Source organism: Rhamphochromis longiceps, linkage group LG16 (genome assembly GCF_057381845.1).
Source record: "Rhamphochromis longiceps isolate RC_006_pf linkage group LG16, R_longiceps_female_GT1.1, whole genome shotgun sequence".
NCBI classification, from domain to species: domain Eukaryota; kingdom Metazoa; phylum Chordata; class Actinopteri; order Cichliformes; family Cichlidae; genus Rhamphochromis; species Rhamphochromis longiceps.
Window position 1 is genome coordinate 36946069 of NC_140572.1, and position 25064 is coordinate 36971132.

Here is a 25064-nt window from a genome sequence, read left to right on the forward strand (position 1 = left end):
AATTATACACACTTTGCAACGCCCAGAGGGCTGTGCTGGGTTACCAAATCAAAACAAAGATGTTTTTCAGTGTAAGTGGTCAAGAGAAGATCGCAAACTATGACAAACATAGAGTGAAACCAGCTGACTGACCTAATGAACATGTTTGTGAGACTCTATGATGGCAGCAGTCATAAACTCTATTCCATACGTTTATGCTACACTGTATATGCATAAAAGGGCCCATAGCAGTATTTACCTTTAAGGGAACAGTGTTACTACTACTAATACTGTATATGTTCCTTTTGTTTTGTTTTGTTTGTAGTGTAGTAAATGTCAGATAAAGGAAGCATGACAGATGTTTACTTTGACTATATGAACATTATGTCGGCGTTGGTAATGGGTATTAATTTTTAAATAACTGAATATGAATAACTTGTATAATATCTTACTGTACTGTGCAATACTTTCTATGAAGATATAGCACATTTTGGGGTAGAAACAAAATTCCCAAATAAGATTCTAAAGTCCTAAATGTTGCCAGCACAAACAAAGTTAGTAGAATTTTAAGCAAAGCAAAAGACATTTTCTGAAAGTTTGACCTTATGTGATCTTGAAGAAGAGGTCAGAGGTCCAAAGTGATATTTAGAATCCTCATATATCATTCCCTACATATCAATATGTTGTTAATGCAAATAATGACAGTAAGAAACATAGTCTTAAATACCTTTTATAATGCATTTTTCTCACTTTGACCATCAGATGAATCTATTGACCTTAAAGCAGAGGTCAGAGGTCAAATGTGACATGATATTTTTACGAGGCCTTTTGGCAATTTTTAACCAATAAATCATTAACTGGAGCTTGAACACACTGATGAATTATTACTGGATTGTTAACATAACTTTACACTCCTACAAAGTTTCATTCAAAACTATCCTGTATGACACAGACACTCAAAAACATAACCTGCTTGGTCGAGGTTATGACAAAGCATTTTATCACAGCAGTCGGCTATAATATAATCATAGCCAGGTGTCCTTTGCTAAGATAAACCTTTTTTTTTAACTGTATATCTTGAAGACATACTGTAAGGAATTTGGGGTATTAAGTGCCATCGTACAGTAAAATGGGTGACAGGAAAAATAATAATAAAAATCATAAGTATGTTTTGCGTTCTCACTTGAAATCATGCAATACAGTGACTAAAACTGTAGTGTGTTCTCCACTTTTCTATTTTGTTAATGTTCCAGTATGAGACAGTACAGTCTGTAGAAATTGTCCCATGAAAGGGTTAAGTAAGAGGCCCTGCCCCTGTTGTGCACTGTTAGCAAATCTGCAGCTGAGTTTAGTTCCTGGCTTCAGAGACACCTTTCAACTCGTAAGAAGCATTTTTTCTTCATCGGTTTTACTTTCTGCTTTTCTTCCCTCAGTGTTTTAAACGTATCTCTGCTCTCATGTTTGAGACTGCAGCTTCAGTTCAGTGATTTTTTTTCCTGTTAATGCTTTGATTAATGTGGAAAAACGTCAGTGCAGGAAAAAACAGGAGTCCAGTGTGTGTCCGGACAGAAAGCAGCTCTAACAGAGACTGTAGCAAGAAGACAAGAGAAGACATGCAGAAGCTTTATTAACAGAAAAGCAATTAAAGTCAAACAGGAGGCTGAAGGGCAATACGGGCGAACTTTGCTCCACAAAGAAGGCTGCTTTACAGCCCAGATTAAAAGGCCGCAGTTGTAAAGAGAAGAGTGAAAAGGCAACTCCATGGCATACCGGCTCTTTGAAGGGAAGGATCATGCTTCCATCTACCAAAAGTATCGCTTTACACCTCCAGCAGGGCTCAAGGATATTATTATTCAGTACTTAGATAAAAAGGTATGCTTAAAATATAATGTGCAAATTATCTTCACATATGAAGGCCTTTCCTAAGGAAAGACATTAAAAAGTAGCAAACTCCTTTCTGCAACTCCAGAAGGGACAGCCACATGAGCTGGCGGTGGATCTGGGATGTGGAACGGGACAGAATTCACGTCTACTGGCACCGCACTTCAAGGAAGTAGTGGGTCTTGACATCAGTGAGTGTCAAGTGGAGGAGGCTAGAGCTGTGCCAGGGCACCCCAACATCACGTACAGGTAGGAGAGCTTCCGGGCTGCAGCCTGTAGGAGTGTGTACAGTAAAGTACTTTGAGCAAGTGATTTGCAATATCATGCCATGGGCGGTATCTGCCTTCTTATCTGGCTCACAGCAAGAAAGTAAATAAAAGTTTTCTTAATGTCAAACTGTTCTTTCAAGACCATGTCCACATTTCTCTTATAACTGCCAAGTCCACAGCTTGAGGAACATTTCTATTGTAAATCACTTGTTGAGTACTTCCTTCATGTTTCACCGCAATATATTTTCCTGAGTATTATCAAGCTGATCAGCTTTTAGCTGACTAGGTAGAAGGATCCCTTTACATGGGCAGGTTGTGTATTGTGTCTGTTGCATTTGCAGAAAGGGGACAGCAGAGGAGCTTCCATTTTCAGATGGATCTGTAGACCTGCTGACGGCAGCTTCAGCAGCGCACTGGTTTGATCAGTCGAGGTTTCTGGCAGAGGCAGCTCGGGTCTTGAAACCCAGAGGCTGCATGGCTCTGCTGGGCTTCAGCGATTATAACACCAAACCCACCTACCAGAACTGTGGAGACAGGCTCAAAAACATCTATGAAGAGGTAGGTGCAGACTGATAATCAGAGTAGTGTTAGTCCATTCCCATGTGCACCGTTGGATTCCTTTCAGTGCTCCTGGATCTCTCCCTGAAAGTGTCCTGTTCTACTCAAACATCCATGTGTGCATGAGCGTTATCACCTTGGCAATCAAACATCGACTTTGCCAAAGAGCCTGCAGCGTCTGAGACAGAATCAGCTCATGAATGTGACAAAGAACACTTTTTTGCAAAATGCCAGTTCTTTTCACTTCATACAAAGCGTCATTTGTAAATTTTCTTGAAGTTTAATTACTTCAGCTGCAGTTTTTCAGTATATTTTCATGTTCAGTGAGAGAAATCTGGTCTGTTTAGAGTCAGATTCAGTGCTGTGACTGAGGATCTGTGTCTAGTTTTGTTAAACGTCATCACTGACAGTGTTTGTTCACATGTGAAGGTGGATTCAAACATCTTCCGAGCACGTGTCTTTATGTGAGAGAATAAAACTCGAGCACTGATACTGTCCTGAAGTAATCTATCTGTAGCGAATCAAAGTGCAACAAACTGTCTGTGAAGTTAATTATCTCAGTTTCAACATCAGCAACGTGGTTAATTTTTAGCGCTGACAAAACCTGGTGCAAAAACGCTGCTTTTGTTGCTTTCCAAGAAGAGTTTCAGATCCCTGTTCCTGCTCGGCTTCCATGAAGTTCTTGTATTTCACTGTGTTTAGTCTCATTCATGATGATTCAAACTGTAATCTTTCACCACAGAAATCTGCTTTCCACAAACGAACCACACAGCTTTACTTCTGACTTCAGTAAATACTTAGAAGTCTTGTCTTATTGAAAACTTCACATTCCACATCAGTCTTTCTTTTGTCACTGTGACATCTCTCGGGGCTAGAAACTTTCAGAAACAGTGACGGTGCATTCCTTTGTGCACATCTACATACATTAAAAAAAAAAAAGTAGTTGCTTAAAAATAAAAGCAGCAAAGTTGTGTTGTGATCTGTGACCCGTGTGCCACATGATTGCATCCACTCAGAGGCAAACACAAACATATATAGATCTATAAATAGAGATGTACAGATAGATAAGATGTATAATAACAATAAAAGTGAAGTGTACAGCAATTTAAAATTAAAGACAAAAATGATAAACACCAAGACAAACACAGCAGCCAGCACTGGACTGGCTTTTAAGGTGGAACACCCGACTAAATATAGTTTGCCTAATGTAGCGTTGACTAAAGGCTTGGGGAAAGAGCCAGCAATTCTGTCTCTTAACAAAATCGAACACTACAGCTAAGCTTTCTCTCTGTTATAAAATGCATAACTTTTTATTTTAAAATGTTTGTACTTTGGTAAATGTCTCTTGTTGAAGAATAATACTGGGCACTGACTGTTTTGAGAATCTCATATTTTTGTAAAGTCACTATTTGCAGCAGTTCCACCATTCACTGCTTTAATGTATCATTTGTTTGTCTTTTTAGAGATGTACTACTTTGACAGCTTTTGCAGACAGTCACATAACAAATGGTGCAGTAACATCTCACACCTCTATGAACTCACTTCCAGGTGAAGCAGGCGCTGCAGCCCTACATGAGCAACCCAGTAGCTGTAGCTGACGGTAAGCTGGACCCGCTGTACTCTGCCATCCCCTTTCCAGATAAAGAGAGGTAAACACAAACACATCCCTGTCTTTATGCTACCTCTGTGATGGTTAAATAAAAACCGCTTAAGCACAAAAACAGCATTAACTTGTTGCTTCAGAGGAAACTCACTGCCAACAATACAAACTTAGGCTGGAATGTTTTTTTCAGCTGTGTGTAAAACTAATCTTGTGCCTTATAGGAGACATTATTGGTGCTTTTTCATCAGATTCATTGTATTATTTTACTGATCCGACAGGATTGATTGTTTTCAAGCAAAGTCCTTGATCTCAGTGAGGCATCTGGTGGGTTTCATGCAAAGCTGGTCCATGTTCCAAGCCTACGCTCTGAAAGACCCCAAAGGTGCTGAAGAGCTGCTGTCCAACACTGAGAGGAGGTCACCTGCACACACAAATTCAGATATTTAACTGGCCCGTGCCTGTTATTGTGATCTGACTCACACTTTTTGGTGTCACTGATCTTCTTACAGGTTCCTTCAAGAGATGGGAGTCACGTCTCCTGACACTGAAGTGGAACTTGAACTGGATTATTACTGCATCCTGGCCTGCAAACCACATTAATCAACACTTCAACATTCAGTGAATATCACTGTGAGATACATAAACCTGTTGTTCTAAATAAACCATGTTTTTATCAGCAGATTCTGTGTTTTACTGATTTTCTTGAACTGGACACGTTTCATTTTGAAGTGAATAACCGGTGTCTGACATGCACAGTCACAGGTTACATAAGTGGAAAGAAAGAATTGAAGATTAACCAGCTGTGTCACGTCAGGGGGTGGAGGTGGGTGGGTGCTTAGATGAGTCTGTCAACGGTCTTGATATTGTGGGTGGCCTGTCCTCTTATTGTAACCATATCAGTGCCCCTTCCTTAATATTTCCAATAGTTAATCTGATGTTCCAGCTGAAAGAATAGCTGTCATTATCACTCGGAAATCAATTTAAGAGATTTTTCACATAATGAACTGTCAGAATCAATAGATATGTCTTAGTGTAGGTATTATTTAGGTGTAGTGTAAAATCCATCCATCCCCTCGTTTCCACTTCTCATGGTGGGGTTGGAGCCTATCCCAGCGGGTACTCTTAAAACTTTACAACTTAAAGTGGCCGAATGGGGTCAAGATTAACTCTCTGTGCCAAATGTATTTTGCTAAGTAACTGTAAATCTCTCAAGAAAAGATATCGCTGAAGTTCATCATAATTACTTCCTTGGAGGTTTTTTCATGAACGTAATCCATTCTTCTAAAGGTACCTAACACGTGGGAAAAGAGGAAGCCATTATGTTTCCTTGCAAAATAAAATGTGTTGTAGGTGACATTTAAACTTTTGGTACAGGAAATACTGAAAGACTCCACTTTAGCTGTAACACACACACACACACACACACACACACAGGAGTTTTTATTGGTTCTGACGGGAGCACATACCATCACATGACCCGTAATCTAACCCTTTTCTCACACAGCGCTTTTGAGCTTGACCCAGATTTCAGTTTAATGTTAATATCATGGCTTAATTTTGACATTTAGAATATTAGAAATCAGTATTATGTAGGGAAAGAAGAAAACAACAACATTATTATAACAACAAGCAAAAAATAGGAGTATAAAAAAAGACTGTCTCTTTAAAAGGCTCTAATTATGAAGCAAAGCAGGTTTTGGCAGGAGTGGGACCTCCCACTCCACTGTGTGTCTTTCTTTATGTTTGTGACTTACTGCTGATTCTCACAGTGGAGTGTAGAGTTTCACTTCTCTTATCTGATCAAAAAGAAAGATACACAGACAAAAAAACAACAACACCACATTAGGTAACTTATTACTTAAACTGATGCTGGTTCAGCTGTTTGAGAAGGCTTCAGCTCACCATGGCCTACCGCCTGTTTGAAGGTAAGCAGCATGCTTCTTCCTACTGGAGGTACAGGATCTCTCCATCAGGTCATCTATTTCAACACGTGCTCGACTTCCTGGAAAAACATGTAAGTGTGACAAATGCTTCTCCTTCGAGAATCCTTTCAACTGTAAACTGCCATCAAACATTTACAGCGCGTTAACATGTTGAATATTTTGTCAGAAAGGTCGGCCCTTTGAGCTGGCAGTTGACGTGGGCTGCGGCTCAGGACAGGGCACTCTGCTGCTGGCCAGACACTTTGCCTCTGTGGTGGGCACTGACGTGAGTCCCGCCCAGCTGGAAGTGGCTTTGCAGCACGCCAAAGAGCCGAACATCACGTACAAGTAAGAAAAGACCAAACAAGTCAGAATTCATCAAAACTCGTGCCTGTAAAAAAATAAAATACCACAGTTAATGCCACATCATTTGTTCTGTTCTAGTAGGAGAATGTTCCTTAATGTAAGCCTCACAGCATGACCAGCCTTCACAGGACAGGGGTTACATTGTTCTGCCGCGAGCTACGTGTTTTCAGAAGTCCTGCATAAACACTCTGAAAAATGATCCTGCAGTCAGTCAAAAGTTTCACTTGGCCTTTGTTCCTCTTTCATCTTCAGACAGTGTGGTGCCGAGGAGCTGCCACTCGCTGACAGCTCAGTGGACCTGGTGACGGCCATGTCTGCCTTCCACTGGTTTGACAGGCCACGCTTTCTCGAAGAGGTCCACAGGGTCCTGAAGCCCCACGGCTGCTTAGCCTTGCTCAACTACACCATTGACATGGAGCTCAGCTACGCCGACTGCTGCTCACACTCACTAAATCAAGTCTGCAAAGAGGTGCTCGCATAATATCCACCTAGAATAGACTGCTGTGTTTTCATTACCACTGTTTATAGTCTAGTGGTTTTTAAAGTAATGCAGCAAAACCATTTCTGGAAAAATTCTTGAGCGCTCACTTATACACCACAAAGTCAATATGATTACTAAAATAACTCTTTTCTTTAAGACTAAACATTATTCAAGCCTCATATTCATGTCCAGGAAGGTGATTTCAGTTAAAATAGTTACATTTAAACTAAATAATTCTTACAGAAAAGATTTATGTAAAAAGGATTAGATGTTCCTGTGTTTAAAGTCTGTTTTAGAGGGTAAAAAAAAGTCCACCTTAACTAATAAATATATAAGGAAGGAGGGTTTGTGTGCCACTCAGATGTTATTTTATAGGAATGTGAGCGGTGAATAACGGCGCTTTCAAAAAACAGCCAAAAGATGATAAATAATAATAAAGGAAGCATCTCCTCTCTGCTTTCGGTGGAGTTTTATGCACCAGGTTCATTGCCACATCATCCAGAGAAACAGCACTTGATGCAGTGCAAACATAAGGACACAGAGTTTGGATTACTTTGTTGTTAAGAAACTAAGATGATGTGCGTTGCCATCTAGAGGGCGTTTCTGGTAAAACAGCCTGAGCTGAGGGGTGCAGTTGTTTGAGTTGATGAGTGAGGTGCACCAACTTTGAGTGGACTGTAACACACAGCTCATAGTTATCATAACTTGAATATTACCAAGTTATGTCTGATTGATGCTCTTTGTAATATTATTAACAAATTCATAATAAATACTTCTCATGGCCTTTTCTGTTGGATTTGCCAGTTTTATGCAGCGTTGCAGCCGTACCGCAGCCCCCACCTTGGAGTGAGCTCTATTAACTTGTACCGGGAGGCCTTAGAAACTATTCCCTACCCTCACAAGGAATGGTAAATAATCCTAACTCTAATTGTTTCTTAATATGGAATTTTCGCAGCAGACCACCATTACTTATGTAACAGACGTTTTAATTCTTTCCAGCATATACATGTTGTGTACTTTATAATTTGTAACATTTAAAAAATAAATAAATAAAAATATCACTTTAGCTATTTTAATGTTCAGCATCCACTTTAAAAAAAAAATCCCCTTGGCATGTCTGATGGGTATTTTATTTATCTCTCTCTCTCTCCACTGACTGCGTTCATGCCGCGAGTGTATTTTGTGTTACAGGCAGGAGTGTTTGTGGGACAGAAAGACCATGCCTCTGTCCAGCTACATGGGGCTGGTGGAGTCTTTCTCCAGCTATCAGGCTCTGCTGAGAGACGACCCGCAGGAGGCCTCCAGACTCTCCCAGGACATCTGTCAGAGGTGAACCGGGACCTTCACGGTGTATATGTGTCATAATGACAATAATGTGTTTTGACAGTTTAATGTTCCTCAGTGTTAAAATCTATTACATACAGTAACATGACAAACATGTCAGCAGGTTTTGTGGGTGATAATAATGTCAGTGGAAAAACCACAATTATAGGTGTAAGACTGGCATTCGTTGTTGTCTAAACGAGTCCCTCTAGCTGAATTATCATGCGCTCTGCTTCCTGTGTTTCTCTGCATAGGCTGATGTCTGTAATGAAGGTGACCTCTGCAGAGACAGAGGTGGTGGTGGCTGTCAAGTATTTCTACCTTTTGGCCTGCAAACCACAGGAAGCCTGACACCTGTCTCCTCCATTATTATTATTATTATTTTAAACAACAAAAATGAACCTAATTAAGGATCCAGTAGAAAACATGTCCTGTTTTTGTTTTCCCTTCAGTTTCTCTGTGCACAAATGTATCTCTTTGATACTCAAAATTTAGGACAAGCTCAGAAACAAATAGTGCTATATAATGCTTTAATTACATAATTTATTTCCTGTATTTTAACTAAAATTAGTCACGTGTGTACATTTACCGTACAAACATAAGAGTGATATTCATCATCACACTTAATAATCCAGCTTTTATAAAACCAGCCTTTTCATAGAGAAGTTGCACAGAAAGGTTGTGCAGATATTATCTGCTGAATACGCACTTTTCCCAATAAGCACAGAATTATATACTCAGTGTTTGCATCAGATTGCTTTAGTAAATTCTCAGAAACATGTGAAGCCTTCATGGTGTTTCATAAGTTGCCACTAGAGGGAGCCATTGATCAATGTTCTACTGATGACTGAGACCATTCCGATCAGGGTTTTGTAAGTCTGGCAAAGCACCACCATTAAAACCCGACTGCTGTGTCCTTGGTTTCTTCATCATCACCATTATCAGTGTCTGCTTGGCTTCATTGCCCAGGAGGAGATGTAAATGAAGCCCCTGTTACCTTAATGTCGGTGTGCTTGGGCCATTTTCAACCTTCAGTCTTTGAAAGTTCATCGCAGCTTCTCTTAAATTTGTTTGCTCAGAATCTCAGTGAAAAAAAATAGAATTTCCTTAACTATCACAAGGGGTTGGAGTTGCTATTGCTTCTTAACAGTTCTCTATGACCTTGTATCACTCTTGTCTACAGGGCTTTAGAAAACCTTTGAACTTCTCAGGGCCCTCATCCCATTACAGACCACAGTGGATTTATGGGCTTGTTCTCCAGACTAATCCTTTTGTATTCTTGTCTTTACTGAGCTAAGAGTAACTTTGTCATGTTTGTTATGCTTAAAATAGCCTCAATTTTGTTCTCAAACCCTGACTTTCTAACTGAGGGCCTTTATTATAAACACATTATAGTACTGGCAGTGCAGGAGTGTTAAACATTAGAGTGCCACTTGTTGCTGCTGGCATGACTTGAGATCATGGTTTGACTCAGGAGGGCCAAGTAAGCATGTTTGCCTAATCTGAAGTTGGTCTGCTTTAACCTTTAACCTCTTTAACCTGACAGGACATCCTCAAAATATGTAGTTACCTACATTTTGTTTCACTCTATATCATTTTATTTTTACAGTATCTTCTTGTCTTCCTCCTCTGACCAGGCAGAAGTATCTAACAAAATCTGTTAAATAGTGAAAAACATGACATTCTCACTTCCCGGTGCTTTTTGATTTTCTTCTTCCAATTTCTGGATTTTTAAATGATTTTTTTTACCTTTAACTTTTTAGTTTCCTTTGAACATTATTGCAGTTTTTTTACTGCTTAATGTAATTAATGTAGTGAAGGCTACAGCTGATTTAAACTATGATAGAATAATAGTTGTAAATAATATTACTTTCATGTATTAAATACAACAATTTACTACGGCATATCTGCGTCCTCCTTTCTCTCTGATGTTTCAAGTGCATGGGCTCCATTCAGATCTCATTATAAGCACCCTGCTATTATCTAAAGATATGGAAGGAAATCAATAGCTGTCTGTCCTTTGAAATCACATCTGTTCTGTCAGGCTGCTGACAAAGCTTAGCAGAAAGTCAGCTTGAAGGGATTTATTTTTATTGATCTGCTTTTGAATTACATCTTTGCACAATGGGGTACTCTGTGCATGCATCTCTGCAGACTCCACATCTTTGGGCACAGTCGGTGTCTATGTAACAGTTTCTGATTTTAATGGGAAATGATTAAAAATAATGTGAAAGCTGAGAATAATTTGAGGACCACCTGGAAGTCAAGAACACAAACAAACCAAGATCAGAATCTTCAACTCTGATCTTAAATCAGTTTTGCTCTGTGGTGCAGAACATAGGAAGCTGAGAAAGGCTCACAGACCTTCATCAGCAGCTGTCTAAGGAACATTTTGAAGACTTACTGGTCTAACTTGATCTGCAATGACCTGTAGGAAAAAGCAAAACAAAGACCTGCAGAAGAAGAGGAGGATGAGATGGGTAGGACTCAAGGGAACACCACCACAGACGAGCCTGAAGGAAAGGAAAAAAGAGGCAGCCCAGAGTTTGAATAAGCAAATATTTGAATATACAAATATGAGCAAGAGCTCATTTGCATCCTCCTCCATCCCTATACAATGATCAAACAGAAGCAAAGGGGCTCAAGGAGAGTTTTAGTTTCGTCAGCGCACGTGTGCGGTGATTTGTGACTGAAAACTCTGTGCTTTACGTCAGAGACGCCAGGCTCTGATAGTAACTCTCATTGAATTCTGCAGAATGTGCTGGAGCAACTTCAAACCAACTGAGATATTCTGTCAAACAGTGAGCATGTCTGATGTGTCTGCTAAACACGTGTTTCCATCTGTGCAGTCTTCAATGTTATGCATTAAAAACCAAAGCAAGGATATTAATAACAGACAAATAATTTTGTAGAGCATACATCGTAAAATGAACACAAGCACAAACAGTCCTCTCGTGACTCAGTGTTTTCTGGTACTTGCAAACACTGCACATTACACATCAGCTTCCCGCATGCCCGAGGACAGCATGACCAAATACTTCCATCAGGGTCTACTTTTTGACACAATTCTTCTTTCAGCGCTTTGCCCTGTCACGTCGCATATTCCTAAAGCTCACCTACAACAATAACACCACATCTAATGGTACATGAGTAAAGGTGGATTGCTTGTAATGGGTTTGACACAAAAGGTATGCCTTTTTCTGACATGACAAATTTGAGCCTGATACACGTTCTCTGGTAGCACTAAGCTACATCTCTTACTCCGCTCAGGAATCACTACTGCAGGGAATTTCAGCTCATAACATTCTTCTACATTTCACACATAAATTAGTCTGAATGAAAAGGCAGCAAGGTTGATGGCTGTCTGTATTTACCATCAGGTATAAGCATGACTGATCTGCAGCTAAACTCTGATCTTCTGTGTGTTCAGACACTTTTCCATCAGAATCAGCACAAACGTTTTGTTTTTTGTTGTTGTTGTTTTTTTTTAAACTTTGAGCTACAGAAGCTCGTCTGTCGGATCAGACCTTAAATCCTCATGTGCATCCATGAACCTTGGTGGTCCATGACCCGTCACTGGATTACCACTGTTCCTTCCGTGGACCACTTTTGATCGATCCCTATAAACCAGGAGCAGGGCTGTGGTTGTGATCCAGTCATCTAACATCACAGTTTGGCCTTTTGTCAAACTCAAAACTCACCGTTTTTCCAGCTTCCAACATCAACTTTGAAGACAAAATGTTCTCCTGCTCCCTGATATAGTCCACCCACTAACAGGTACCATGATGAAGAGATAATCAGTGTCATTCAGTTCACCTGCAGCGGTCAGAGCATTACACCTAATCGGTGTAAGTGTTAGCGCAGAGATGGACTGGCATCCTGTCTGCACTGTGCTCTGTAAAACCTCTGTTCCCTGAATCAAACAAGGATGGATTGTTTTGTCTCACACAATAGTAACAGATTTTTGATAGAACCTAGCTGATAATAGCAAGTTTGCAACAGACATAATAACGGTATAAAAATGATATCACAAGCATTACTCATGTTCTTGTGGATACATTTTCCTTTAAACTGAGTGGACACTGTGCCAACATCTGGGTCATTTGGTCCAGTGGGGAGAGCAAAGCCCCAAGTGTAACTTTTTGTTTCTGCATGATTAAGACTGGAGCCTCTGGGGCTGATGTCACTGCTGCTGCAGTCGCAGTGTGATCTAAATTGACAGCCAGACATGACTTTATTGTGCATTCAGAGTAACCAGGGGTACTTCTGGGGACATTTAAGAAAAATCTTTGTTAAAACTATTTTTTCTTTTTATTCTGTACTTTGGTTTCTGAAAAAATATGAGCAAATCTTTGGTTCACCCATAAACTACAGATGTTTATTGTGCCAGTTAGAAAATGAATTAGAAATAACAAAGAGCCGTTGTCCTTGGATACAAGCACATAACATACAGTGGTTTAATAAAGTACCAATAACAGTTTAACTGTATTTACATTATTTAGGTGACCTGCAAATTGTCACCAAAGAAATACTTAAAATATACAGTCATTTTAAGTGTTGCATAAATTTTGCAGAAAACAAGCAATATTTCCCCATCCTACATTATAAGTACGCTGTGGAGCCATATTATTGAGTGACTTACCTTTTTACATCGTTATTTATTAAAATAGTTTTTAATCTTCCTTATATTGATGTGCATGATGGATATTCTATGTTTATTTGTTCTTTTTTGCTTACTCTGTACTTAGAAGCTGCTGAAATTGGCCGATAGTATAATAATTTCTTTGTGTTGTGTAAAAACTTGACTTTTTACTTATTGTAGGGTACTATCTGCACGTACTGGTAGGTAAATATAATCACGTTGTAATTTCAAATAAAATACACTGAAATTCCATTCAGCTGATTTTGTACTGTATGAACTTGCTTGTAAATTTTAGGAATAAATAAATAAATATAGCAGATTGTTTTTGTTTACTTTCAAGGCAGCTGTGTAATGAAGCTGGCTCGGAAGTGAATAATTACATGGAAATGTAATCCTGTGGTTTAAAGCTGGAACTCATTAGTTTTGCTGTAACTTGATAATAAAGTCACCAAAAGCGGTTAGCAGTCTCCACAGCTCGACTTAAAATGTCAAATTACTGTGACATTAAATCAAGTGAGTACTTCAAAATAGCACATGCACTGTGAGGAGCGCACACAGCTTCAGTCGGTTAGAGTTATAAAATAATAACTTGTGTAATATTTTCCAAGCAGCGTGACTGAATCTGAGTCACGGAAGGGAAACGAAGATTAAAGATCTGCCTTCAAGGACAATCCAGAGCCACCGGCTTGTAGACAACATAGCAGCAGAAGATAAATCCTAATACGTTTCTATGAGACTGTTTTTTTCACTTGGGCTGAATACTTTCCAAGGCACCGATGGGCTTCAAGCTGACAGAAGCTAATTAAACATTTCAATTTCAAGATGTTTCTGAAAAGATAAACAGAACTCAGAAATTCCTTAAGGGGCACTTCTGTCAGTTAATTTCCTCCTTTGGGTATGAAAGTAACAAACTTTGTTTTAAATCCCCCTCTTTAGTCTGTTTTGATCTCTGAGGCCCTGACGTGACAGTATACATAATTTTAGTAAATGTCTTGATTTTCAGTACTGGATTGGGGTCATTTAAGGACAGAAAGTCTAATTTGTCTATTTCTTTAGTCTGTGTTCTTGATCTCTCGCTCTCTCTTTAGGCTAAAACTCTCATTGATTTATGAGAGTATTTATTTGCTCGGGGTTCGAGTGTAATTTTTGCACTATTAATTATAAATATTTACTTATTTACTTTGGTTCTCGATCTCTACAATGAAGCACCAACACTCCCACAAATAAATACAGATGTACGCTTTGTTGTTACTGGACATCCTCCGAATAACAAACGCATTGTGTGAAGCGAGGAAGTGAACGTAACACAGTCACGGGGTTAGTCCTTTGGCCAGAAAGCCTGATGGCCAACACCTGTCTAAACACATGTAGATGAAAAACAGAATGCGCACCCGCTGCAAGATTAATACGCCCCTCCTGTTTTAAGACCCTTATCTAATCAGACGGGTCAGTCAAGAGCATGTGCTTGTTTACAGTGACAGCACCACCCTCGTTCCTTGTTCAACTGGCTGAGTGAATGAACAGTTTTGTCCAAATACTTTAGGGCGAACTGGGTTTGCTCCAAGAAGAATGTGCTGTTCTGTCAAACAGCAAATACTCCGGTTTATATTTCTGAGTGTGTTTGTGTGTCTTTGTGCAGACATGGCAAACAGGAGGTTTTCATTTCATACATAGATGCTTCTTCATCCTAACGTTTGAATTTATGAGCTTTTGCCCTGCACAGCAATGCAAGAGAACACCTTCACAGACAGACAGACAGACAGACAGACAGACAGACAGACAGACAGATAGATAGATAGATAGATAGATAGATAGATAGATGTTTCATGTATATATCTATGTCTACAGAATGAGCATGCTCAGAGTAGGATGAAGTCTACACTTTTCCTGTTCCTACCCCCATATTTCAACTTTTATTGCTTACAAATCCATATTCAGAATTTGACATTATATGATCCATACATGTTTAACTATATACAAGTCTGCACTCATATACAACACATAAACATACACACATAAAACAATTTTAGCACTTAAACCAAAACAATAACAAACTACATTTTTACATAAACTAAGCACGCTGTGGTTAACACCTGCTTAATCTCTGAGCTTATTTTCTATCTATGTTACAAATACCTTAATGAGCGCTTGAAGCTTGGGTTACTCTGGCTTTGATCTGTAAAAAGGAGGTCAAGGCTTCAATAGAGCACAGTGAGACAACTCAGTCACTGAGAGGAATATTTCCTATATTCATGCAATTTATTATTTTTAAACAATCGTGTGAATTTGTGTATTGATGTACTTGTCTTGATTTCATCTGTACAGGTGTTCTACACACTAACTCATGTGACTGTAATGCTGTGATAGTTTACATTTGTCCCTACTGGCTTGCTGAACATAAGGATTCCTCTCAGGTCATGAGTATTTTGTCTTATTTGGAACAAGTTCTGGATGTTGTGGGGCAAAGATTTATTTGCTGCTTTGTACATTGTTTGCACAGTTCTTAAACATTAAAGTTCATTACATTAAAATTAGAAAAAGACCAAATAATATTTGAAAGGGTTACAAGGAGAAAGCCTCATCTTTCAGTTGCTTCTGAACAAACCCAAATTTGCTTTAGACAGATGAGATCAAAATGGAGATGTTTGCCTATAACATAACACCGCATGTGGAAAAACAAACACAACTCATCAGCACAAACACCTCATACCAAGTGTCAAGCCCAGTGCTGAGAGGGTGATGATTTGGGCTTGCTTTGCAAGGACAGTCCCTGGGAACCTTGCAGCAACTGATTCGACCACGAGCGCCTCCGTATGCTAAAGTATTCTAGAGTGAAAAGCGGGGCATCCAGTGCTGCAAAGTCCAGACTTCAACCAGATTAATACTGCAGAAGGACCTGTAGGTGTATTTAATTATCCACATGGCCCGAGTGTAAGTGATTCCAGCCTCCTCATAAAAAGACTGCAGCTGTTTGTATCAACAAACACATATTGAAACTATTCACTTGCACTCGTGTGTTTCTCCACTTTTGTTCAGTGTTTTCTTTTACTTACTGATATTTTACATATGTTGATCAAAGATGCTCCACTGTTTCACTCAATCCACAGAACTGCACCGTGTCCTAGTTTCCCATTGGTCACATGACTGCATTTACTCCTCTTTGTCTACAACATTTCTCCTTTTCTTTCTTCTCTTGAATTTACATTTTTCAAACCCTTTAAATGTATCTTGTACATGCAAGATACTTCAACTGTGAGAGACAGAATGTGAAAAAAAAAAAAATCCATGAATCCACATGGTAGGATTTGTAAAGAATTTATTCGTAAATCAGGGTGGAAAATAAGTATTTGGTCAATAACAAAAATACAACTCAATACTTTGTAACATAACCTTTGTTGGCAATAACAGAGGTCAAACGTTTACTATAGGTCTTTACCAGGTTTGCACACACAGTAGCTGGTATTTTGGCCCATTCCTCCATGCAGATCTTCTCGAGAGCAGTGATGTTTTGGGGCTGTCGCCGAGCAACACGGACTTTCAACTCCCGCCACAGATTTTCTATGGGGTTGAGGTCTGGAGACTGGCTAGGCCACTCCAGGACTTTCAAATGCTTCTTACGGAGCCACTCCTTTGTTGCCCGGGCGGTGTGTTTTGGATCATTGTCATGTTGGAAGACCCAGCCTCGTTTCATCTTCAAAGATCTCACTGATGGAAGGAGGTTTTGGCTCAAAATCTCACGATACATGGCCCCATTCATTCTGTCCTTAACACGGATCAGTCGTCCTGTCCCCTTGGCAGAAAAACAGCCCCATAGCATGATGTTTCCACCCCCATGCTTCACAGTAGGTATGGTGTTCTTGGGATGCAACTCAGTATTCTTCTTCCTCCAAACACGACGAGTTGAGTTTATACCAAAAGGTTCTACTTTGGTTTCATCTGACCACATGACATTCTCCCAATCCTCTGCTGTATCATCCATGTGCTCTCTGGCAAACTTCAGACGGGCCTGGACATGCACTGGCTTCAGCAGCGGAACACGTCTGGCACTGCGGGATTTGATTCCCTGCCGTTGTAGTGTGTTACTGATGGTGACCTTTGTTACTTTGGTCCCAGCTCTCTGCAGGTCATTCACCAGGTCCCCCCGTGTGGTTCTGGGATCTTTGCTCACCGTTCTCATGATCATTTTGACCCCACGGGATGAGATCTTGCGTGGAGCCCCAGATCGAGGGAGATTATCAGTGGTCTTGTATGTCTTCCATTTTCTGATGATTGCTCCCACAGTTGATTTTTTCACACCAAGCTGCTTGCCTATTGTAGATTCACTCTTCCCAGTCTGGTGCAGGTCTACAATACTTTTCCTGGTGTCCTTCGAAAGCTCTTTGGTCTTGGCCATGGCGGAGTTTGGAGTCTGACTGTTTGAGGCTGTGGACAGGTGTCTTTTATACAGATGATGAGTTCAAACAGGTGCCATTCATACAGGTAACGAGTGGGGGACAGAAAAGCTTCTTACAGAAGACGTTACAGGTCTGTGAGAGCCAGAGATTTTCCTTGTTTGAGGTGACCAAATACTTATTTTCCACCCTGATTTACAAATAAATTCTTTACAAATCCTACCATGTGAATTCATGGATTTTTTTTTTCACATTCTGTCTCTCACAGTTGAAGTGTACCTCTGGTGCAAATTACTGACCTCTGTCATCATTTTAAGTGGGGGAACTTGCACAATCGGTGGCTGACTAAATACTTTTTTGCTCCACTGTATCTGGTTACATGCAGCTCATAATTATATATAAACATACATTATTTGTGTGTTTATATATAAGTGGAAACATTTTACTCATGTCCAAATCCTTTTAGAGAAACAGTATCAAACTCAAACTACAGCCCACTCTGATCTTTAGTTTAACTCAGGGGTGCCCAATCCCAGTCCTCGAGAGCTACCGTCCTGCAGCTTTTAGATGCATCCCTACTCCAACACAGCTGAATCAAATGGTTTGATTACCTCTTCAGCATGCCATCGTGTTTGGCAAAGGCCTGATAACAAGCCATTCATTTGATTCAGCTGTGTTGGAGTAGGGATGCATCTAAAAGCTGCAGGATAGTAGCTCTCGAGGACTGGGATTGGGCAGCCCTGGTTTAATTGCACAATGAATCCCTGGACGATCTCAATATAAGAAAAAAGACATACACTTTTAAAATGTACGTCTCAGTTTTTCAACATGACAAAGAAATGCTGCTGTAGTTAATGACATAAATGAAATGGTAAATGGTAAATGGTAAATGGCCTGCATTTGTATAGCGCTTTTCTAGTCCATAGGACCCCAAAGCGCTTTACACTACATTCAGTCATTCACACATTCACACACTGGCACTGGCACGAAATGCACGTACAAATGTACAAATAATATACCAATGTAATGTTAAATTATTTCTGTAATTAATTTTTTAAATAATCATATCGTCTACTACCCATTTTAAACTGGAACTTACTAGAATGGACGAGAAGACGGCTGCTGCCCTGCGGAACTATTTATCAGCTGCACTGTCTACACGGACAGCAGTAAGGTAAACTACCCACTGCACTTCCGTTGCCCATGACACCGGAGCGAAGTTCTGACAGCTGATTCCTAAATCAGTTCATATCCATTTCGTGCCTCCAGGGCGTCATTTTTGAGGTTATTTACAGGCGCACGGAGCTGCTACGAGTCTCGGCTGGAGTTGCAGACTGCGGCCCGAGCAGAGGAGGGGCGGCTGATTATGGTGTAGCGCGGAGCGCTAGCTCTGAGACAGCAGGTAACACAGATCACACACAGGCTAACAGCAGTTAGCACACAGACTTTGCGGGCAACTTTCAGCTGTACAGCTGCTCCCATCTGCGTTTAGAGAGGAATAACCCCGAGCCGAGGCTGCGTATGAGCTTGGGCATAGTGTCCAGCTAGCCGTGCTGAGCGGTGTGAGCCATTTGTTGTTGTTATTTTACGGTAACACAGCAGCCCACAGCTCGGAGACGAGGCAGTGACTTCACTCTGAAAAGTTTTAGTACGAGTCCTGAATGTGTTTGAAGCACTTTCAGCTCTGCACAAAGGTTTAACTCGTGTACTACACCTCTGTTTGGTTTGGGTGTTATAAGAAGGGAGCCGACTCCTTCTAGTTTGGGTCACGTTGGGTTTGGGTTTTGGGGAAGTTTGGGATTTAGGGAACATTTTCAGTTGCGCTGATCGCTGGAACTGCGGTAGGCCTGACAGATGTGTCATATGTTGCCTGCTTACTGTTTGACCGGCATCCAGGTGCTATGTGTCAAGGAGGTGCAGCAGTGAGTGACAGCTGAGGCAGGTGGGCCTTGACTCAGGCGCAGTGACACACATTTCACGGTCCGCTGATAGTTGATACCTTTAGTCTCTGCTTCCCACATCGCTCAGACTGGATTCACACTGACCGAGAGCTGCAGCCTGCGCTGTCTGTGAAGCAGTATCACAGTAAGAGCGCCGTGGCACATGATGTTTTCAAAAGACCATAAAGATTGAGTCTGATGTCAGATGAGAGCGGAGGACAAATATTGCATGTGCAATGTCTCATGATGTTCCAGATAAAAAATGTAACCTGTCAGGAAAAAGGTAAGATAGACCAACTGACAGCAAGCCAGTGCTGTCCTCTGTATGCCCCACTGATGATATACCCTTAACAGTCAGGGTCACATTCGGCCTCAGACACTGTTTGTTTACAGTATATCTGTGTTCCTGGATTCAAGGTCCATCTGTTTTCTCGTCATGAAAACTTCCAGCCCTTGACTGACTGTGGACTGTACTGTACGAGTAGTGATCCTGCAAGAAATGTAACACTCCGTGATGTCTTGACTCAGCAACCTGCTTATCACACAGAAGGAATGTGTGCAGTGAGATTTCCTTCTGTTGATGGAAATGTTGTGTTGCGGTGCTCAATACTAGATCTTGTTTTTGAGTTACATTTGAATCCCCCCGCATTAAATTCACACTAAATTCACACCTTCTCTGCAACCAGATGATAGCTACGAGATCAAAAGCATGATTGTGCAGGAAATAATATTTAACATATCTATAATTCAAAACTTTTTCAGCACGTCTCTGCACATCATTTGGAATTGCAGATGAGTTGCTTATGAGTTGCAATTAAGATGGATTAAAAATGAACGAGTTTAAAATCATTTTTTCACAGTAGTTGTAGTAATGTATGTGATATGTAGTAGTACTAATTTTCTGTGAAAAAATAGAGACTTCTTACTGTTTGCCTTTGATGCAATTTACCTTGAAAGAGCTATGGTCTGTGTGTTTGCGCCTCTCTATTCTCTGTGTTACCTGTATGTGCATAATTGTAACAGCATTATGTTTTAAACCACAGTTACATGAGAAGTTTTGAATTTTTGTCCTCAATTTTAGATTGTGGGAGGAAACCAGTGTGAATGTTTGAATAACTGCAATTAACAAGTGACGTTACTACAGATGTGATACTTGTTTTGAGAGTGTTGATGGGGAAGTATAGATAAGGTCAGAAGGAGCTTCACTAAGTCTTTAATGTTCTACGTGAAGCATATGATAGGGTGTCCAGAGAGGAACTGTGGTGCTGCATGAGGAAGTGAGGATTGGCAAAGAAGGATATAAGGGTGGTGCAGGACCTGTATGAGGTCAGCGTGATGGTGGTGAGGTGTGCAGTAGGAGTGACAGATGGGTTCAAGGTCGGGTGAGTTTACTTCAGGGATCTTCTTGTTTGCAGTGGTGATGGACAGGCTGACCATCCACTGATGGACTGTGATGATTGCAGATGACTGTGGTCTGTAGTGAGAGTAGGGATCAAGTGGAAGAGAGCCTGGAGAGGTGAAGCTATGGTCTCAAGAGGAGGAATGAAAGTCAGTAGAAGCAAGACAGAATACATGTGAATGAGAGGTGAAGGAGCAGAGGTGATGAAGGTAGATGAGTTTAAACGGGGGGGTCAGCCATTCAGTGCAACAGACAGTCCACAAGAGAGATGAAGAAGTGAGTGCAGGTGGAGTGGAGTGGGTGGAGATGGATGTCAGGGGTAATTTGTGACAGGAGAGCTGCAGGAATAAAAGGGAAGTTTTACAAGATGGTAGTGAGACCTGCTAGGATGTGTAGCTTGACATGGTGGCACTGACAATTAGACAGAAGGCCAGCCTGGAGGTGGCAAATTTTTATTGCAGGTGACCAAAATGGACAAGATTAGAAATGAGTTCATGAGAGGCACACATCAGGTTGGAGTCAAAGTTGATGAGCTGATTTGGACATGTACAGAGGAGGGGCAATGGGTATATTGTCCAATGGATGTTAAATATGGAGCTGTGAGGTGGTTTATGGATGTATTGAAGGAAGACATGCAGAGGGTTGGTGTGACAGTGGAGGATGCTGGGATATGGGGAGGGAGATTATCTGCTGTGGCGACCCCTAATGAGAACAGTTAAAGGAAGTGGTAGAAATATCTATTTGTAATGAAAACACAGACTCCCTCGTGTAATTCAGGATTATTTGACTGCTGTATCACTACCTTATAATGCCTCTGCATCTGTGTGTTATGCAGTATGGTGTAACTGAGCATTTTATTCTGTATGCTCTGTGTTGTTTGCAGGCATTTGAGCAGCAGTGCATTGCAGCACGGTGCACCGTGGTTTTGACAGTCATATCACATCAGCGTAGCCATGCTCACGTTGGCCAGTAAGCTGAAGAAAGAAGACGGAGGAAAGACAGGCCGTGCCTCCGGAGCCTCAGACTCCACCCACAGGGTCTCAATCAGAGACCGCCTCCTTACCAAAGGTACCCGGGTATTTTATAATTTGGTCCATTTTTCAGTTTCAGTTTCCCTTTTTTATTACAGGAACAAAACTAGATTTCAACAAGGTTGCAACAGTTTTCCTCTTGTGAATATAATCCATCCTTCCTTCCTTCCTTCTTCTTAACTGTTTCTCCATCTTAGCTTGACGGAGTGGCTGGAGTCTGTCCCAGCATTTGTGCTCACTGGTTAGGGTGAGAGTCACTTCTATGTTAGCTCTCTCTCTCTGGCTCTGACCACAGAGACAAAACATTCACTGTGCAGAGCGCCATGAATATTAGGGATGCTCCTTGAGGCTAATTTACTAATGTTTTTAAATGGCAGCACACAGTCTGACTGACTCGTGTCATAGTAGTACACGCTCGGAAATCCGAGTCGAGCGTAATGGACGAGGTTAAATGCTGTCTCCTCTGATATTACGTGTGTATTCAAGAGTTGTTAGAAACACTTAATCATGTTCTTAAATAATCAAATCACATTTTACATTTTGGGTTGTAGCCCTTGAACTTGTAGCATCTCAGAAATAATGGGCAACAACAAGTGTTCAGTAATAAAATAGGAGAGAGGTACTTTAACTGATTAGCATTAGAATGTTGACTAGCGATTTTTAAACCTCTTGTTTAAACCTATAAGTGGGCATGCCCTGAGGTGAGACTGGCCACCTGCTCTGAGCTCTACAACTTCGTCTTCCTCCTCAACTTGAAACTCTGGTTGAATGCTTGTTTTAGACACAGTAAAGTAGATCCAGAACATCGTAGGACAAGAGTGCAAGTGGTTAAAATGGGGCTTCCAGTGAGGGCTCTGCAATAGCAGGACGCCGCCCAGAGGTGCGCACAGAGATGATCTCTCCAAAGGGATCTTTCTTTATTTCTTTATGTTACACGCATAGAATCATGGAAATCAACTTTATTAAAATATTAGTTGTAGGTAATACATCTAATTAGTCAGAATTTTTGTTTGAGCATCACGTGGAGAAATACCCAAATGCCATTCCCTTTGAGACTCCCAGCAGGTGACAGCTTTGCCAGTCAAACATGCATGAATAATGGCAGCAGCTGCAGCTCATGACAACACAATAAGACCCAAGAGATGTAAACAAATTGGTTTTTTGATCAATGAATAATTTTGTGTTTCAACACAGAAAATAGCCTCGAAATAACTTTCACACTCACATTTGTCTGACGTTATTATCAAACATGTAATCTTAGTCTTGGTCTTACACTCCTGAAGCTTTACCTCCACTAACAAAATGCTTTTCAGGCCAACTGTTGTAGTAAGACATCTCCCAGCCCTCCAACATAAAGGCTGCACATGTCCTTGTTGTATTATTGTTATTTTGGTATTTTATAGTGCAAGTATATCATGTTTACAGACGCAAAATAAAGTTGGTAAATTTTATGTTTAACTTTTGAATGCATGACCGTATAAGTTGGTGATTTAGAGCCAACCATCCCAAAAACATACTTCACACAAATGTTTTTACACGTATTAGTTTTATAGAGAGACCCACCTTCAGCCAGAAGGAAGGAGTCTCTTTTAGCTTTTCTTAGCTGGGGACAGGTGACCTAAATTGTAGGTGGTGGATTAAAAATTTTTCAAAATCTGAATAGGACTTTGCCTTTTGGCCAAAGTTTGTTACTGTGAGCTACTCTTAATCTGATAAAAGCCCATCGTTGGTCTCCTTAGGCAAAACAGTAAGCCGGCGTTATCTCCGAGGGAGCTGTTAAGTAGATTACTGTGTATGCACATTCTGTGTGGAGAAACAGATGAAACTCCAGCGACTTCCTTGAATGACCTAATTATTAGACTATGCACATCTCAAAGAGCATATTTACCAAAGTAAAAATTCTCAGCAGGCCACGTCCGACCAACAGCACCAGCTGCCCAGAGAAGAAAAATACAACGGGTATTTTTGTTGTGTATTTTTCTGGGAGGTAAAGGTGTTAAACCAGCTGACACGAATTAGGAGTGAAAAGTGTGTCAGTAGTGAGAATACACAACAGACCCTGAACGCTTTTAAAAATTCAGCCCGACCTCGCCCTCTGGCAGCGAGAACAAAACAACCTTTTATCCTTCTTGCGTTGCTCTTCTCTCTCCCCGTCTCCTTTTTCCTACTTTGGCCCACCGTGTTACTCGCTGTGTGTCTCTGCTACACTGCGCTGTATGTAAAATACATTTTTTCGTGTATGAATTTCATATTAGACTTTATGTTTTATGCAGAGAAACTTTCCTGACAATGCAGCTACTAAAATATTACTTCATTATAAAAACACCAGTGTGGGAGTTTGAGTTCTTTGTGTATGAGGATATCACACTGTGCCTCATTCTTCAGCCTCTTTTTTTTTTTTTTTGTGTTTTTGCTGCTGTCTCACTCGTTCTTATTTTCTGCCAACAGAAGTTGCCGAACTTGAAGCCAATCTTCCTAGTAAGTACTTCTACTTTCATACACACAGCATTTTTTTTTCAGCTTCACGTTTTCCGCCAGTCAAAAGCGGCTGAAACTCTGACAACTGAGTAATTGGCCTAATTTGCCATAAATCCTCATAGTCTCCTTCTGGCTCTTAATTTCCTCAGTTATGGTATAAAGGAGGCAGGAAAGAAAACCAAGCCTCTGATGTGCTTCACGTTCTCTGTTTTTGACAAATTGCTTTGCTAATGTTAAGTGAAAGCTATTTGTAACCATACTTTAAGCCGTTATTACATTGCCACGAAGTTATTCAGCAACAACCAGTAACACGATCATTTTACTTCATGGTTAAAATGTTTGTTAAGTGAGTGATTCATGGAAGACTACTTAGTCCAAATGACTAGGGATGGGTACCGGTGTCCGGTGCCATGATGGCACCGGTTCTGACATAAATGGTAGTAACCAGACCGAAAAGCAGCGCACATTTCGGTGCTTTATTTCGGTGCTTTTTTTTTTCCTGAGCTGTGATACACTTCTAGCCAATCATTTTACGTTTCCGAGGATAGTAGGCGGGGCCAGGTACGTACGTTCTGTTAGAGCAGAGCTACAGATTAAAAATGCCCAAGGCGAAGCGGTCAAAGTCTGGCTGTACTTCATAGCAAAATATGCAAACTCAGCAGCAACAAGTGCTTTAAGCTGATACTGTGATACTGTCAAAGGAGGTAACACCAAGAATCCGATTAAACAGCTGGCGACGCATAGCGTTTTTTTAAAAAGCCGAGAAATGCGCCGTATTTGATAGCTTGCTGCGAGACCTCA

The 25064-nt window shown here is 40.6% G+C and overlaps 3 protein-coding genes across 4 annotated transcripts in view; all 3 read left to right on the top strand.

Moving 5' to 3' along the window:
• Positions 1-1339: 1339 nt before the first annotated feature.
• LOC146651617 (putative methyltransferase DDB_G0268948) lies at positions 1340-4963 on the top strand. Of its 2 annotated transcripts, none has more exons than XM_085385276.1 (6): positions 1340-1851; positions 1949-2109; positions 2471-2687; positions 4236-4336; positions 4569-4706; positions 4800-4963. In XM_085385276.1, the coding sequence occupies exons 1-6, from the start codon at positions 1741-1743 to the stop codon at positions 4888-4890; spliced, it is 819 nt and encodes a 272-aa protein (XP_085241402.1). In that variant the 5' UTR covers positions 1340-1740; the 3' UTR covers positions 4891-4963. The 2 variants fall into 2 exon arrangements, with proteins under 2 accessions (XP_085241402.1, XP_085241403.1); XM_085385277.1 differs by having other exon boundaries at positions 4569-4672.
• Positions 4964-6027: 1064 nt separating this feature from the next.
• On the top strand, positions 6028-10273 carry LOC146651618 (putative methyltransferase DDB_G0268948). The gene is made up of 6 exons (XM_085385275.1): positions 6028-6304; positions 6400-6560; positions 6831-7047; positions 7864-7967; positions 8251-8388; positions 8637-10273. The coding sequence occupies exons 1-6, from the start codon at positions 6194-6196 to the stop codon at positions 8731-8733; spliced, it is 828 nt and encodes a 275-aa protein (XP_085241401.1). The 5' UTR covers positions 6028-6193; the 3' UTR covers positions 8734-10273.
• An 8308-nt stretch (positions 10274-18581) lies between these two features.
• Positions 18582-25064, top strand: part of ube2f (ubiquitin-conjugating enzyme E2F (putative)) — a 57917-nt gene continuing 51434 nt past the window's right edge. The window contains exons 1-3 of the mRNA XM_085383872.1: positions 18582-18817; positions 21638-21822; positions 24234-24263. Of these exons, the coding sequence (XP_085239998.1) occupies positions 21708-21822; positions 24234-24263 (145 nt within the window). The 5' untranslated portion in view covers positions 18582-18817; positions 21638-21707. The remainder of the gene's footprint in view (positions 18818-21637; positions 21823-24233; positions 24264-25064) is intronic.

Coding starts and splice junctions, on each gene's coding strand:
- LOC146651618 (XM_085385275.1), top strand. CDS start 6,194: ATGGCCTACCGCCTGTTTGAAGGTAAGCAGCATGCTTCTTCCTACTGG. Junction 6,561..6,830: donor GAGCCGAACATCACGTACAA/GTAAGAAAAGAC, acceptor TTTCATCTTCAG/ACAGTGTGGTGCCGAGGAGC. Junction 7,048..7,863: donor TAAATCAAGTCTGCAAAGAG/GTGCTCGCATAA, acceptor TGGATTTGCCAG/TTTTATGCAGCGTTGCAGCC.
- LOC146651617 (XM_085385276.1), top strand. CDS start 1,741: ATGGCATACCGGCTCTTTGAAGGGAAGGATCATGCTTCCATCTACCAA. Junction 2,110..2,470: donor CACCCCAACATCACGTACAG/GTAGGAGAGCTT, acceptor TTGCATTTGCAG/AAAGGGGACAGCAGAGGAGC. Junction 4,707..4,799: donor CTGTCCAACACTGAGAGGAG/GTCACCTGCACA, acceptor ATCTTCTTACAG/GTTCCTTCAAGAGATGGGAG.